Here is a 17,436-nt window from a genome sequence, read left to right as displayed (position 1 = left end):
CTAATGACTATTTCAGCATTACTAATCAATCAGACTTTGTTTTGCACAAAGTGCATACAATTCCCCCCCCCCACACACACACACACACCCCTGCCCCGACACACAAGCACGGACAAACACTCACAACACACACACACACACGCACACACACTAACACACACACACACACACACACACACACACACACATATTCTTTATTCTAAAAATGATATCATTGGTTTACATATGTTTATACTTTTGTTTTCTTGTTTCATGCTACTGTATACAGTACAACACTGTGCTACTCTTACTAACGTGATGTTTTGCCCAATAAATATTTTCTGTTTTACTGTAAAATTACATTGTTTTTTACAGGTGCACTTTTCAACCACTTTCAGCAGATTTACTTTCACTCTAGAAAATTGTAAATGTAGATATAAGCCTATGAAAGACAAAAGAGCCTTAGATTTAGAACAACAGTGTGTACATGGTATATCCAAAAATTTACTATTATGAAAAAAGTGTTTGCCATTTGATGCAAATGCTTCATTTTGAGATGTGTTTATGGTATTTTGAATGCAGTGTTTCATTTTGAAGGAGATGTGAGGCATTTAGCATTTTGTGTGTGCAGTTTTAGGAATTGTGTTTAGAGTTTTGAAAAAAGGAGACATAGTTTTGAAAACGTGTGTAAGCAGTTGGAAAAAACTGTAAACGCCATGTATAACCTGGACTGCACCCATCTCCTCAGGTTGGCACTAAACGTCATGATCGAGTGCCTGACAAGGTGAACAGGACCCCCGATGTGAATCGAATCAGCCAGAAAGGGTTATATTCGCTATAACAACCGCCTTGCTCTCCATTATCCCGCTTATTACATGGCTACTTACCAAATAAATCAATAATTTGACACAAAATATTGATTTAAAAAGGAGTTTTAATACAATAAATACGATTGCATTGCTTCCGCTAAAGAAAATAGTCCGTTCCGTCTCTACGGTAATCCTGCGTCCACAGCAACATAAACTCTGATGGTTATACAACTACAACGGTTATTTTTTGTTAACAGAATGCCTTAGAATTCAACCAAGCCATGTAATAATGACATGTATTTATTATTTTAATTATTGCATTATAATTAAAATGCAGACTCTGTATAACTGTTTAAAAACTATGATTTTAGGTTTGTGTCAGTAGTTATTGTACAAAATCCTGAGGACATTATGGAGTGGAAAACTTTGACACAATGTTCTGACATGTTTTGCCTCTTATAAAAAAATAGCTGTTGTGTCTGTGTTGTTGAGATCCCAATGCAGACAGACAAAGCGGCCGATTATACTCCCATTTCTCAGCTCCAAAGCACAAGAATAGATGAGCGAGTGGCGTATCAGTTTAATTAAGAAAAATCAAAGAATAAAGCAATAAAAGAATACAGCTTCTTCATCTTTATGAATAGGCTCACGCCAGAACAAGCGGTTTATAATGGAAGTCTTAAAATGAAAAGTGCTCACAGTGAATAAAGCAATTATCTCACATCTTGACTAGTGTACACAAAAGGATATGCCAAATCTCCTTGGCATATGATATAACCTTTTTTTCTAAAATGGATAGATAACATCTTAAGTATTACATAAATGTATTATGTGTGAGACACTTTATTTAAATGTATGGTAGGCCTATCAAAGTTTAGGCGTAAATTCAAAAACCCAATCCCCCTTAATTCACATAAGCAGGCTGAGAATTGGACACAGCAACCTAAACAGCACAGAACAGATTGATGAGTAGGCTACAATGGGGCATACCGGACACTGTAGGAGTTATCCATCCCCAGCAGATGGCAACAGTGCAACATTAAGGGTGAAAGCTGCCGTTAAACTCGAAGAAGGATGACCAAGAAGGCAATGACGTAGCATCCTCGAAATTCCGGCTTCGGAGGATCCTTCCCTGACTTTGAGCAACTGTGAGCAACACCCAGAAGAACAACAACAGCGTTCTTCCTGAGGACTGTACTACGAAGCGAGATTTGGCGTTAACGAGGTAACTTCAGGTTCAACACATGAGTTTAACTTGCCAGTGTAAGCGGTAGCCTAAATTATAATAATAACTAACACGGTGCAGATTATTTTAAGAGATTGTTCATTATATCAATTCTGTATGGACAAGACAGTCCAATTGTTGATCATATTCATTTGTGTGCTACGAACAGCGTTGTGTGTGTGTGTTTGTGTGTGTGTGTGTGTGTGTGTGTGTGTGTGTGTGTGTGTGTGTGTGTGTGTGTGTGTGTGTGTGTGTGTGTGTGTGTGTGTGTGTGTGTGTGTGTGTGTGTGTGTGTGTGTGTGTGTATATATAAACAGTTCTGTGACCAGACGTTTGTGTATTACCAGAATAAAACGCCTCAACGGGGAATACTGGTCTGTGATGTCTTTCCATAACACGTGAGATCACACAGCTGTTGCACATGTTTATGTAGACTTTGGGTTTGGAGTTAGTTAGTTAGTTAGTTAGATAGATAGATAGATAGATAGATAGATAGATAGATAATCGTGGTTCATCGGCACTGGCGACATATTAAAGGTGCAGTAAGTGATTATTCTCAAAGATTTTTGATATTTGAACTCAACTGCCAAACAAATAACCCCCCCCACACACACACACATACATACACACACACACACTAGGGAAGGGCGATACCACACTTTTAGGATTCGACCAATACTTTTTCTTGCATTTTCATCGATACCGATACCGTTAATTTCTTATTGGCAATTTTTGTCAGTAAAGATATTATTACATTTAAGACAAATCACAAGACAAGTACGGACCATTTATACAAAATGTATTATGCTCAATACATAATAAAATTAAAATAAATAACATAAATATGAATGAAATAAATTAAATATGAACAAAAACATACCGGTACATATTTTCACTTTTCTTATTTCTCAAAAAAAGAAAAAATACCAATCTTGGTAGAAAAAGCTAAAAGGAAAAAAAAACTAATACATCATAACAATGTTATGTTTTGAACCTCTTTGTAGAAGTAAACATGTAACACTTCACTGAAGAAAAAACAAGAGGTCATAAAGATCAGAATAAACTAGGATTTCCTTATCATAAACCTGCATAAGAAAGACAGTTGTTCCTGTCTGTACACGATCTGTTCTGCCTGCACCATCCGTTCTGCACATGCACGATCCGTTCTGCACATGCGCAAAATGTTCGCGGATGCGCTGTTGTACGAGGATTTACGACACTGCACGATCTGTTCCACGCTTCCGGTCGACAGCCAAGCTAACGTTAGTTACGCTTCCGGTCGACAGCCAAGCTAACGTTAGTTTAGCTAACAGCTAATTCGGCTAACCGCTAGCTGAGACAGCATGTAATAACTTTAAAAGACCCTCAAAATAAAACATAAAAATAAACGTTAACATATATAACAGCTGTTACGTCAGTTCTACTTTACTTGTGCTCATTTAAAATCATGTAAGATCCATTTCCTTAAATGATTTTGAACAGATCGTGCAGGTCGTAAACAGTAATATCTTGCGCATGTGCAGAACGGATCGTGCAGGCAGAACGGATTGACAGTTCCCTGAGAAAATGAACTTGGCTGTGTCGCACGCATTGGTCGCACGTTGACGCTCATTCGCTCGTCTCCTGTCACGTGACATGGACCAACTCAATACGCCGTCAGGTACAGGGGTGTCACGGCACATAGTAATTTAAGTAAGTAATCTAAAACAGCTGAAAGTGAAGCATACACCCCCAATTATTATTTTTTTGTTTATATCAATACATTTTTAAGGAAATCAATGCCAAATGAGTAGCGTGAGTATATCGATATATCGATACCACAGGATCGATACGCCCATCCCTAACACACACACACACACACACACACACACACACACACACACACACACACACACACACACACACACACACACACACACACACCAGAAGCTCCACCCCCCAGACTCACTTACAAAGAACTACTGTCCAGCACATTCAAATGCTGCCTTCCCCCCCACCATCACCTGTCGCTGCCTGTCACTAATTGGCTGGAATTGTGTTTTGTGGCTAATGTACTCCTTTCTGTTTGTTTTCCATTTTCACAGCTGTGTATTAGAGACGGTTTAGAAATGAGTGTCACTACCTGATGTGAGTCGAGTGCAGATGTGAGTGGTGGCAAACAAAACGTTTTAGCTATCTATGATTGTTTGATTGCTAACGTTAGCTCAAAACGCCATTCAAGTGACAGCCTTTGTTGTTTGATTGCTAACTTGTAGCCAGCACTGAAAGAACTTTGTTATGAAGGTCAATTTTTATTGTATTGACATTACAGAAGTCTCTCGTTAGCAGTTCTTATAGACTACTTCAGCCTCTAATCTAGAACTGACATCAGGGATCATGCCGTGAAAATGTGATGCCTTATGCTAAATAATAAATTACTGCTATGTAATGTGCCTATCATTATTCTGTCATTGTCGCAAAGTGACGCATGCGCAACTCACATCTGCACTCGACTAACATCGGGTAGTGACAATGAGACACCAAGGGGCTTCGCTTCAGAACTCGAACCTCGTATGGTGCCATTTTGATGCTACAAAGCGATCACCTCCCGTTAGCATTCCACTGACTGTCATTTATTTTGACGTCACTTTACATCTGAAGCGTTTAAAGACTTATTTGTCCATTGTTTATTTCTAAAGAAACACGACAATGTATAAAAGGCTCCATAGCAGAAGTTTTTGTAAAAATATTTCAGATAGACACAGGAGAAAATTAACTTTGTTTGAGAGCTGTTTCTGTCTCCGTACCAAACTCTCGCAATATCTGGCAACACAGAGAAGCTAACTTCAGCTAATGTTCGTGAAAGCCCAAACAAAACTAATCTCTGTGATGCTAAATATGTCTTTTAGCTGTGTAAATATCTAAAGTAAGCAAAAGAACATATTAATAAATTATTCAAATATAACTTTTCATCCATCCACACGACGTTCACTACACGGAGACAGGAAGTGTGTAGCCTACCATTTCATACCATTGTGTTGGAAATTAAGGGGATAAAAATGAGATTTAAAAAAAATATACATTAACAATATGCATATATATTTACCAATTTAGGCTAATATTTTAATCCTACATTAAGCTCTAATTTAATTTTCATTTATCTTCCATTTTCGTCAAATAAAAGTAAACTCATAAACAGCAATTCTGCATATACAGGTGAAACTCAGATAATTAGAATATTGTGTAAAAGTTCATTTATTTCAGTAATTCAACTTAAAAGGTGAAACTAATATATAGACTCATTACATGCAAAGCGAGATATTTCAAGCCTTTATTTGTTATAATTTTGATGATTATGGCTTACAGCTTATGAAAACCCCAAATTCAAAATCTTGTGTCAAAATAAAAAGTGTTGCACTCTAATCAGCTAATTAATCCAAAACACCTGCAAAGGGTTCCTGAGCCTTTAAATGGTCTCTCAGTCTGGTTCAGTAGAATTCACAATCACACACAGGATGCGATCCTGGCTGTCCTGGGTGAAGGAAAGTCCTGTGTTCCACCACCCCATCCAACCCCCACTTACGTCCTTTCATACTACTCGCTACGGCAAAAATTCACACGTAAAGTAGGTCAATGGCAGCCAAACGGCATTTATAAACATGCTAAAAAGTGATTGATAACACGCCAAAATGGCATACGAATTGGCGTGTCATACATATGCCACTTTATGAGATCAGTCTGATCATGGGGAAGACTGCTGACCTGACAGTTGTGCAGAAAACCATCATTGACTGGAGAGGATTGTCAGGAAGGCCAGTCAACAAGTGTGGGGGAGCTTCACAAGGAGTGGACTGAGGCAGGAGTTACTGCATCAAGAGCCACCACACACAGACGGATCCTGGACATGGGCTTGTCCCCCCTTAGCGACTTTTTTTCACAAAAGCGACTAGCGACAAATCTGGAGACTTTCTGTAGAAAAGACAGTGACTTTCTGTAAAAAAAGTCGCCAGTATTGTCCAGCGAGCATGCAAGGTGTTTCTCTCCAAACTCTACTCGCCTCGACTCGACTCGGCGCACTGTGCGTCCCTTTTCCATTGCAGATGTTAGTACCGCCTCAGCTTGGCTGGTCGTCATAGCGACTGCCGTGGGCGTGGCTTGATAGCGTTGCATTTCCCCCGACTCATTTCCTGGTTCTCCTTCTCCTTAAACAACATGAAATCAACAAGATAGTTAACTTTTACCGCTCCAGATTTCCCACCGTGGTCAGAAAGAACAGGGCAGACACTTTGTTTCTCTCACTATATGACTCTAAAGTCACTACTGCTAATCGCCGGCACTATCTCACTTCTCCCTCGCTCACCAGCTACACACACACATACGGCGACTCGGCACACACACCAGCACACAAGTATAAACATCAGGCCACTTGTATGCTACGGAGAAAGCTCTGCGTGGAGCCTCCGGCAGCAAAAAAACACCGCTGGCTAAACTATTTCAAAATGCCGTCTGTCGCTAGCAATGCAGTAATCAGTGACGATTCTTTCCGACCAATCTGTAGCCTGCAGGGTTTCACGTCACCTTCTCGGCTCGCCTCAGCTCGCTTGGAACCTCGACTGAGGAAGTACCAAAAAAAGTACCTGTTAGCAGGATTTTTGTAATGGAAAACCAAAAAAGGCGAGTAGAGTTGAGGCGAGGCGAGTAGGTACCATGTAATGGAAAAGCGCCAATAGATGCTGTTCTGTGACTGAGGAGCAGAGGAGCAGCCCCTCCCCTCTCTCCTCATGTGCACAGGCAGGTAGAAAGGGGAGGGGGGACAGGGTGCAGGGGCGGATGTAGTTAGGAGAGACAGCGGGACCCGACGGGAGAAAAACGCCGGTGAGCTGGCCTGGCCCTGGCCAAGCCAGCCTTCTTTGAGAATTCTTCATTGATCTTTTTCCCTCCCTTTTGTAGAATTAATTTTTTTTACTTCAAAGATAGGCTACCTAAGTAATAATTATAAGGTAAAATAAATTCCTGTATTAAATTTGTATTAAACACTAGTACATTTGTGATTATTTGGCTAAAGATTTCTATTTCTTTCTATCTACCTTGCTGACACAACCACTAAGCTTTATGCAAATGAGCCCCCCCCCCCACACACACACACACACCCACACACACTCATGCTTCCTTCAGCAGACAAGCTTTATGGAGATGCTGACTTAATTTTCCATCAGGACTTGGCACCTGCCCACATTGCCAAAAGTACCAAAATCTGGTTCAATGACCATGGGATTACTGTGCTTGATTGGCCAGCAAACTCGCCTGACCTGAACCCCATAGAGAATCTACAGGGCATTGCCAAGAGACATGAGACCGAACAATGCAGAAGAGCTGAAGGCCACTACTGAGCATCCTGGTCTTCCATAACACCTCAGCAGTGCCGCAGGCTGGTAGAATCCATGCCACACCACATTGAGGCAGTAATTCATGCAAAAGGGGCCCAAACCAAGTACTGAGTACATATGCATGATTATATTTTTCAGAGGGTCGACATTTCTGTATTTAAAATCCTTTTTTTAATGATGTCATGTAATATTCAAATTTTCTGAGATTTTGAATTTGGGGTTTTCATAAACTGTAAGCCATAATCATCAAAATTATAACAAATAAAGGCTTGAAATATCTCGCTTTGCATGTAATGAGTCTATAATAATATATTAGTTTCACCTTTTAAGTTGAATTATTGAAATAAATGAACTTTTGCACGTTATTCTAATTTTCCGAGTTTCACCTGTAAATAAACTTAGCACAAAAAGTAAGGAAATTTGTGTTTGGTAGATTATTTCTCTGTGGTAACAATGCTTTTTGGCAATAAATCTTATACCGTTGGAAAGCCTGTTTAGTTTACATTCAAATGGTGCCCCATTTGTAAGGAACATGCATTTGTGGGATGAGCAGCAGCGCTGAGTATGTGGGCATGCGCCAAATGTTCTCTGCCAATGCCAAACAGCTTATTCTGCCATTGACTTGTTTGGTGTTTGGTGGATTGGATGATTGAAGTTTGAAGAAACAAGACATTGGCAGTTTAACAATTTATTAATTTCACAAACCGGAGCCTCAGTAGCATGTGGAAGAACCATACACAGCCACAACAGCCTGGCACCTCCTCCTAATGCTGGTCACCAGCCTGGTCACACACTGCTGTGGGATGGCATCCCATTCTTCAACCAGCATTTGTAGCAAGTCAGCCAACGTGGTTGTGTTGGTCACTCTGGCACGAACAGCACGCCCAAGCTGATCCCACAAGTGTTCAATGGGGTTGAGGTCAGGACTGCTGGCAGGCCATTCCATCCTCTCCACTCCCACATTCTGGAGGTAGTCTCTGATAAACCCCGCCCTGTGGGGGCGAGCGTTGTCATCTTGGAGGATAGAGTTTGGTCCCAGACTGTGGAGATATGGGATTGCCACTGGTTGCAGAATCTCCTCTCTATATCTCTCTGCATTGAGATTGCCTCCAATGATAACGAGCCTCGTTTTTCCAGTGAGGGAGATGCCACCCCACACTATCACATTGCCTCCACCAAAAGGTGTTACTCTATCGGTGCAGCAATCAGCATAGCGTTCTCCGCGTCTTCTCCACACCTTGCCGTAGGCAGAATCATCTAATCCACCAAACACAAAACGAGTCAATGGCAGAATTTGCTGTTTGGCATTGGCAGAGAAGATTTGGCAAATTTTTCATGGGCGCAACCCACATACTCAGCGCTGCTGCTCATCCCACAAATGCATGTTCCTTACAAATGGGGCACCATTTAAAAGGGAACTAAACATGCTCTCCAATGGTATAAGAATTATTGCCAAAAAGCATTGTTACCACAGAGAAATACCAAACACAAATGTCCTTACTTTTTGTGCTAACGAGGTGGTGATTACTGAGTGCATTTTAATCTGGGCTCAGCACACATTACAAAATAGCAACTGAATGCACTAATTACTATTTTTTTGATAGTGCCCGAGAATTTAGTAAATGCCCCAAGCATTAAGACAAAAGTTGGCCACCAAATCTTTTTTTTTTATTTCCTACACTGTTAGTATATGTTAGTCAAGTTATTTACTGGACAGCATATGAACAGTATTTATGTTACACAAATGTACAACAACATTTAGTCAATTTAGTCTAGTCCTGTTATTTTATTTCTTAAATTGGTTTAGAAGAGGTAGATATGTGGTAGTCCTGGGGTTATGGAGGAAACGAAAATAGGAGACACTATTTTAGACAAATCAGGTTAAACACAAACAATAACGTTTCTGCTATGTCAAAGTCTTCTGAAATAGGGATGTCCCAATCAGCTTTTTTAGCCCCAGGTCCCCTGCCGATACCAAGTCCCAAGCTGATACTTGTATTTGTATAGATAAAAGTTACTAATCTTAGTGACGCTAGCATTTTTGTAAAACTTTGATATAAAATCAACTTCTACTTAGAATGGTGTAGAATTTACTGATGTAAATGATGAGTAAGGTGCCCATATTGGCTCTTATCCAATCGGGACATCCCTTTGAAATAATGTGACTGTTCAATTTATTCTCTTACAATCACAGTGCAACCCTGTGAAAGAAAAGAACAGTAGTTTCAGAAGAGATGTCCTCCCAAGTCCGACTGAGGCTGCTGCCGAGAGCCAGATGCATGTTTGATGAGCCAGTTCAGGTAAAGGTGGCCGGGCTGAGGGCGAGACAGGTGGTCACCATGAGAGCCAGATCCACTGACGACAAGGGACTGGTGTTCAGCTCCTCGGCCACCTACAAGGCTGATGGGAGCGGGGAGATCGACCTGGAGAGAGACCCCTCTCTCAGCGGGAGCTACGTCGGGGTGGAACCCATGGGTCTGCTGTGGTCCATGAGAGCAGACACCTTGCACAAAAGGTTTCAGATAAAAAATTCACTAAACCCTCATGTGGTGAAGTTATCTGTGCACAGGGAAGAGGAGGAGGAGGAGGAGGAGGGGGAGGGCAGGATGCTGGCAGAGGCGACCAATGAGAGGCTTCTGATTGGAGACGGAGTTAGCCGGCTCCCCATCAAAGAGGGGAATATCCGTGGAGTCCTGTTCACTCCCTCAGGTTGGTTTCTTTGTTGTATTTTTTTTTAGCATTAATTACTTTGTGAGTAGAAAGCATAATGCTAATGTTGGTCATATACAGGGCTTAAAGTATTCCGGCACCGTGCCGGATCTCCGGCGTGCGGCCGTGATGAAAAAAATAAAATAAAATTGGGAGCTTTCATGCGGTTTATTTTTGAGTCAATTGATTTCACCTACCAATCATATGAGAGGAACGCATCTCACACTAACACAGGGCTTAAAGTACTCGGGTCTGGTGCCCGATTTCTGGCGTATGACTATTTTAGAAAAAGTAAATAAATTAAAAAGTCCATATGGGATTTGTTTTTGATGCGCTGGATTTAGCCAATCATCGAACTTCCACCTACCAATGAAACGAGTTCTAGCCAATCAAATACAAAGTAGGGCGGGTGTTTGCCGAAAAGTGGGAATGCGGTGTGGTCTCCGTGGTAACGCGGCTAAAAAAAAATGGAGGCAAAGTTTATCAAACTTGGAGCATGTAGATACAACTCTAGTTGAGAAAGGAGTTAAAAACAAACGGCGCTGGGCATGAATAGAGGACAAGAGGAAAAGGGTGGAGATGGGAAGCCGTTATTAGCACTTGGTGTCTCAAATTAAGTGAGCCGGGTGCTTGCTTCTGCAGCGTATGTTCAATGAAGATACTGTATGGCAGCAGCGGTAAGAAAGTGCTTGCTAGTCATTAGATGCTAGTCACAAAACTTTGGACTGTGCACTTAAGAGTACGTTACCGGCAACGACCACTACCGCTGCGACTTCGCCTTCACTGACTTACCGTGTTTGTGATACAAACAATACGTGTGTGCACGTTCATAGCGGAACACGATTAGTCATTAACAATGGCCACTGTGTAAAAGCTATCTGAAGCCCAAACTGCCTTGACAAAGCTGACCGTTTGGAATCAGCATGGCAGGTATTTAAACATAACGGCCTTGTCCCAGAGTTTAAACGTCTGAAACGTTTTTAATAAATGTACATGACAACTAATATCAACATGGACAAAATCATGAATGTACTAATTCGCTTTTTTGATGATGAATTGAAAGTAACAACACAACATCTAGAAAGTTTAGTTTTCACAATGATTCATTGTAGGATTATGATATTATTGCAATATGTAAATCTACATTGACTCTTAATTTAACATATGGTTGGAAGAAGTAAAAATGGATCCAAAACTTTTTACTTCTTACAAATTATGACTTTTATTATTGTGTAATGTAAGAAGGACTTTAAAGGGGTGATATAATGATTATATAGGGTATTTTACACTGTTCCTTAAGGTCTTCTAATGTGGTATGTAACATTGGTTGGGCTGAAAATTGCCCGAATGATATTTTATTAGGCCCTTAACTGACCTGTGAATATGGCTCTACTTGGAACAAGAACTTTTCTTCCAAATATGGTATTCTCATGAATATTCAGAATGAGCTACGCGCTGATTGGTTTGAGCTAACTACATAGAAACACATGGGAGACTCGACAGCAGGTCTCACTGCAAAGTTATACATTGTTTGTCGGGCTATTACGTTATTAAATTCACTTCTGAGACTTTTTTCAACTATATAAAGCTCAAATATGGGACGTTTTACGAAAATTGATGGCTTATTGCAAATTTGGTAAGACTGTGTGTCGGAGTTCAGCTGCCGGTGCTGCCTGTGTTGCTGCCTCGCTGCCCGGCCTGCCTTCCTCCACAGACCCCGGCCTGCAGCTCCCCTCTTCCTGCTAGCTAAATGGCCCGTGTGTGAGAGTGATAGCGCGGTCAGCGAGCTTGTTACACCAGCAATCTCTTACAACAGTTCCAGTTAATCTAGGCTGGCTGTCAGCTGCCGGCATAACTAGAGTAGCTATATTTACAGTTTGAATTTTGTCACGCCACTTATACAACATATCTCTAAAGGTCTTAAAGCTAACAACGGTGTCCGATTTCAAGTTAATGAATTTTTGTGAAGATTAGGGGTTTCGTTATCTATGACTGTCCCTTCAATCCTAGCTATGTGTAGCTACAAATCACGGATAGTTAGCTAAATTTTCGGCATAAATAAAGTATATTTACAGTTTGAATTTCGTCACGCCACTTATACAACATCTCCCTAAATGTCTTATAAAGCTAACAACGGTGTCCGATTTCAAGTTAATTATTTTTTGTGAACAGTAGCTACTAGGGGTTTCGTTAGCTATGACTGTCCTTTCAATCCTAGCTATGTGTAGCTAGCTACAAATCACGGATAGTTAGCTTCATTTTCCGCATAATTTGTGTTTATTTACAGTTTGAATTTCGTCACGCCACTTATACAACATCTCCCTAAATGTCTTATAAAGCTAACAACGGTGTCCGATTTCAAGTTAATTATTTTTTGTGAACAGTAGCTACTAGGGGTTTCGTTAGCTATGACTGTCCTTTCAATCCTAGCTATGTGTAGCTAGCTACAAATCACGGATAGTTAGCTTCATTTTCCGCATAATTTGTGTTTATTTACAGTTTGAATTTCGTCACGCCACTTATACAACATCTCCCTAAATGTCTTATAAAGCTAACAACGGTGTCCGATTTCAAGTTAATTAATTTTTGTGAACAGTGGGGGTTTTGTTAGGGTTGTGTTTCAAAATCCACTATTTAGGCAAGGAGAGGACTTAAAAGTTTAACAAGTATTTATTTAAGTAAAATCATAAGAGCATAAACGTGTACACGGGTCAGAGTTGAGCAGGCACACAGGCTTCTCTCATCAGACTGAATTTTCTGGCTTATACATGAATTCATGTATCAGTCTCTAAGAGCATTTTGATTTGTTTATTAAAAGTTGGAGGAGTACCGTGGTTTAGACTTAGCCTCCCCTGGTTGGTGCACAGACTGGTCCCAGTCTTTTGGCACACGCCCTCTTCATCAGTTGTTAGGCAGACTTTAACTATGCTGATGATCAGAGAGAACAATGCGCCGCTGTTGCCTGTCACAGGTTGAGGAGTAACTAATTCTCATGGTCAAACTGATATCAAACTAATATTAACTTCGTTGCTGCACTCTTGTTGCTTTCTGACCACCGTCATACAGTGCTGCTTTCTGCACATACAACAGTATCCTTTCTCATTTTGCATGACTAAGCTGTCACAGTGCTCTTCCACTAAACACACTAAACACACAACTATAATTCAACTATGATTTGTATCCTCATAAAGCATAGCCAGCTTGACTGATTATTTTTATTTCTTACATTAGCTATGACTGTCCCTTCAATCCTAGCTATGTGTAGCTAGCTACAAATCACGGATAGTTAGCTTCATTTTCCGCATAATTTGTGTATATTTTTGTTTGAATTTCATCACGCCACTTATACAACATCTCCCTAAATGTCTTATAAAGCTAACAACAGTATTAATACACCCATGGGCTGACAAAGGTTCCGGTTTTTGGGGGGTTGACGTCAACTTCCAGCTTTGTTGAGATTTGCCCGTTTTCAGCGGCAGTTTCAAAATATGAGATTTTCATAATAAAGGGGTGTCAATGGGACTTTGAGCTTCTATGTATGTCCTATTTAACCGTCGTTATTCAACTATGACAGGGTAAAATCGGTTTTGCATTCTATCACCCCTTTAACTGTCTTGCCAATCAAATTAACTTTAATGAGTGCATATTGAAACATTACACCCCTTACTGTCTCAAGTCCACAGTGCAATAAATTATTATAGAGCAGAGATATTCTCACTTCTAGTCCCGAGTTGTTGTTGTTGTTGTCTTGTAGGGCTGCACAATATATAGTTTTTTTTATCGCCATCTGCCGCAATATACCAATCTCGACATATTGCAAAAGACACTCAGGTATTTTATGTGTTAGTTGAAAGAAAATATCAGTAGAAAACTACACTTTAAAATGTAACTGTCATTCTTTGTTTAGTGATGCCTTTTAAATTCATTTCAATGTTCAATTTGTTCAATAAAAGAAAGTTAGAAATGATTTCCTTTCATTTGTTTTAAAACCAACAAGCACATTTTTGTACTATCGGTTTATTTATCTCAAGTAATATCGTTATCGCTATATTCGGCAACGCTATCGCATATTTTCCTCATATCTTGTTATATATTGTCATGTAGTGTACTGTCTGTGACAAAGCGCTTCTTGCCCGAGACAAATTTTCTTACGGGACAATAAAGTTAATTTTATCTCATCTTATCTTAAGGTGCTGTAAGTGATGTGACGTGTTTTTTAAGCTACATTTTTTGTCACATACAGCAAATCTCCTCACTATCCGCTAGCTGCCTGTCCCATGAACACACTGTAAGAAAACGCGGTCTCTGTAGACAGCTCAGGCTCCACAAACGGCAAGAAAAACAAACCGCGCCAACCTGCACAACGAAACATAACAAACAGTGTTGCAGCCAATAACCGACAAGAAGGAGCTGGTTGAGTCATGAATACGCATTGTGGAAGTAGCCTACGTGCTAACGCTGCTGCAGTGATGGCTCAACCAGCTCCTTCTTGTTGGTTATTGGCTGGAACACTGTTGGTTATGGTTCGTGGGGCAGGTTGGCGCAGTTTGTTTTTCTTCAGAGACCGTGTTTTTTTACAATGTGTTCAGGGGACAACCAGCTAGCGGAAAGTGAGGAGATGTTTGCTGTATGTGACGAAAAATGTTGTAGCCTAAAAAACGCATCACATCACTTAGAGCACTTTTAAGTTTGAGTCAACTTCAAAAATAGCTGGACCCTAGAATTTTCTGTAATGCACCTCAATAGTGTCTTTTCTTTGACCTTTGTCTTTCACACTCCACACCCCAAGATTGTAATATAGGCTTTAAAGTTGCAAAAAATGGTCTAAGCTAAATCCAAGCTACGATGACACCATGAGGGTTCTCTCCTCCAACTTTAGAAAGTGCCCTCCAGAGCCACAGAAGACTTTATACAGCTTTTTTTACAGACTGAGTAGTATTCCTCCTATCCAGTGAACTCATTAAAATAAACATGCATTACTGTATGTAATATGTTGATCATTTTGCACCCATATGTGTCTTCTTATCCAGGAAGAGGTCCATTCCCTGCCGTGTTGGATTTGTACATTTTAGGAGGAGGTTTGTCAGAGAAAAGGGCTTCTCTGCTTGCCAGTAGAGGATTTGTGGTCCTGACTGTAGTGGCATATGGTTATGATGACATGCCCAAGAAGATTAAAGGGGTCCATCTGGATTATTTTGAGGAAGCAATACAGCTTTTAAAAAAACAAGATAAGGTGAGTTCTCTAAATTTTGAGGAATTCTTGAGTTTTGGGGACAAACCATCATTGTTTGGCTGTACAGATGTTCCAATACCATTTTTTTCTCACACAATACCAATTCTGATACCTGAACTGGCAAATCGGCTGATACCGAGTACCAATCCAATACCAGTGCATATATGTGGTATTAATATTATTTTGTTCAGCTCAGGTGTAAAACATGAACCAATACATACAGAGAATACATTCCATAGAACATTTTTGGCTTTTGTTAAGTCATAACGGAAAAAGCACTTAAATACACTACTTTAAAGTAATTTTTTTTTTAAGGCAAAATCTTGTGGTATCGGATTGGTGCATAGACTCTTGTATTTCCGACTTGGAACTTGGAAATTCCGACTTCCCAGTTTAAATGGAACGCACCATCTCTGGCTTTAGAGCTACTCTCTAAAGCCTGGCTGAGCGAAAGGGCCCCAGTTGCCTTATTTTAGGCAAAGATGTCGATCCATAGAAGTCTCAGATGAAGTGCAGTTCATGTGTATCATGTATATCATGTGAAAGTCCATCTGCATGACATCACACTAACTAGTATAAAAGTACACTTTGCAACTTGTAATATTCACTTTTTTTTCACAGGTGGGCAGTAAAGGAGTTGGTGTATTATCATTTTCCAAAACTGGAGATGTTGCACTATCAATAGCCTCTTACCTGCCAGGTGTTGAGGCCACAGTGTGCATCAACGGCTGCTGTTCCAATACAGTTTTACCCCTCTACCATAACAAGAGCCAAATCCTCCCTCCGTTAATGTTGGACATCAGCAAGATGGTTCCCACTGAGTCAGGAGCCTTTATGAGCAAGAATGTTATGCATAATTCGCTGGCAGAGGAGAACAAGGCCACCCTGGTCCCCATTGAACAAGCCAAGGGACGTTTCCTCTTTGTGGCTTCAGAGGACGACCTCAATTGGGACAGCAAGGCTTACATGGACCAGATGGTGGAGAGACTGCAGCATCATGGGAAGGACAACTTTGAGAGTGTGTCTTACCCTGGAGCAGGACATTACCTAGAGCCGCCATACGGACCCTACTGCCCCTCCAGTTTTCATGCGTTTGGTGGCACGACAGTCCTGTGGGGGGGTGAGCCCAGGTCCCATGCAGCAGCTGAAGTCCACCTGTGGAGGAAGATCCAGGAGTTCTTCAGAACTCATCTCAGCTGTGATGCTATACAAATTAAAGCCAGATTATAGATACAAATACAGTTGAAGTTAATTTAATGTTTTTCAATTAAGAATATCTTTGTAACATTATATCTAGGAGGATGTAAGAGTGGATTTGTTCCTTTAAGAACTGTAGGACCTTTGCACCATGGGACTTCAGTCAGGAAGTTGAACGTGAGCAGGACAGCCTCATATCAGTGTTATATCTCCATACAATCCGCTTCAATCTTTGACGTTCCATGCCTTTGGTAGCATTCTCAGTATGTGAAACCGTATGTTACATACTGTTCTGATATCTTTGTTAATTATTGTCAGAAAGTTTGATGTGCATTCATTGTAATATTAGAATAACAGAGGTTCAGAGATTACCTGGAAACTACCAGAAGCATTTCAAGGTAATCTCTGCACCTCTGTTATTCTAATATTACCATATAATAAAATAGAAACAGGCAGTTTTGCATTTTGCAGTACTGATTCATGGTTGTTACACAGAAACTACCAGAAGCATATCCAGGTAATATCTACACCTCTGTTATTCTAATATTACCATGTAATACAATAGAAACAGGCAGTTTTGCATTTTGCGGTACTGATTCATGGAAATTACACGGAAACTACCAGAAGCATTTCCAGGTAATCTCTACACCTCTGTTATTCTAATATTACAATATAATACAATAGAACAAATGAATGCTATACTATACTCTAGTTCAAATATTTGAACTTATGTAGAAATAATAAATAAAAACTAAAATAACACCCAATGTGAATTAGTGAATTAGTGTGGCCTGACCTCCTTCTTTACTGATTGGGTGATTAGAGTTCAAATCTTTTGGCTGTGAAAACCACAGAGCGGAATTGATTATCAAAACGCCACCAGGTGTCTAATAAGCATCTGGTGGCATTTATTAAACG

At 40.3% G+C, this 17,436-nt stretch overlaps 1 protein-coding gene across 1 annotated transcript; it reads left to right on the top strand.

The window, feature by feature from the left end:
* The first annotated feature begins 1,854 nt into the window (after positions 1-1,854).
* On the top strand, positions 1,855-17,053 carry LOC114565563 (acyl-coenzyme A thioesterase 1). The gene is made up of 4 exons (XM_028593690.1): positions 1,855-2,013; positions 9,574-10,088; positions 15,119-15,321; positions 15,943-17,053. Exons 2-4 carry the CDS (start codon positions 9,614-9,616, stop codon positions 16,549-16,551), a joined length of 1,287 nt encoding a protein of 428 aa, XP_028449491.1. The 5' UTR covers positions 1,855-2,013; positions 9,574-9,613; the 3' UTR covers positions 16,552-17,053.
* Positions 17,054-17,436: the final 383 nt, after the last annotated feature.

This window comes from Perca flavescens, chromosome 12, assembly GCF_004354835.1.
Source record: "Perca flavescens isolate YP-PL-M2 chromosome 12, PFLA_1.0, whole genome shotgun sequence".
Lineage (NCBI taxonomy): Eukaryota > Metazoa > Chordata > Actinopteri > Perciformes > Percidae > Perca > Perca flavescens.
Note: the sequence above shows the minus strand (reverse complement) of the source record. Positions and strands in the feature narration are given on the sequence as shown.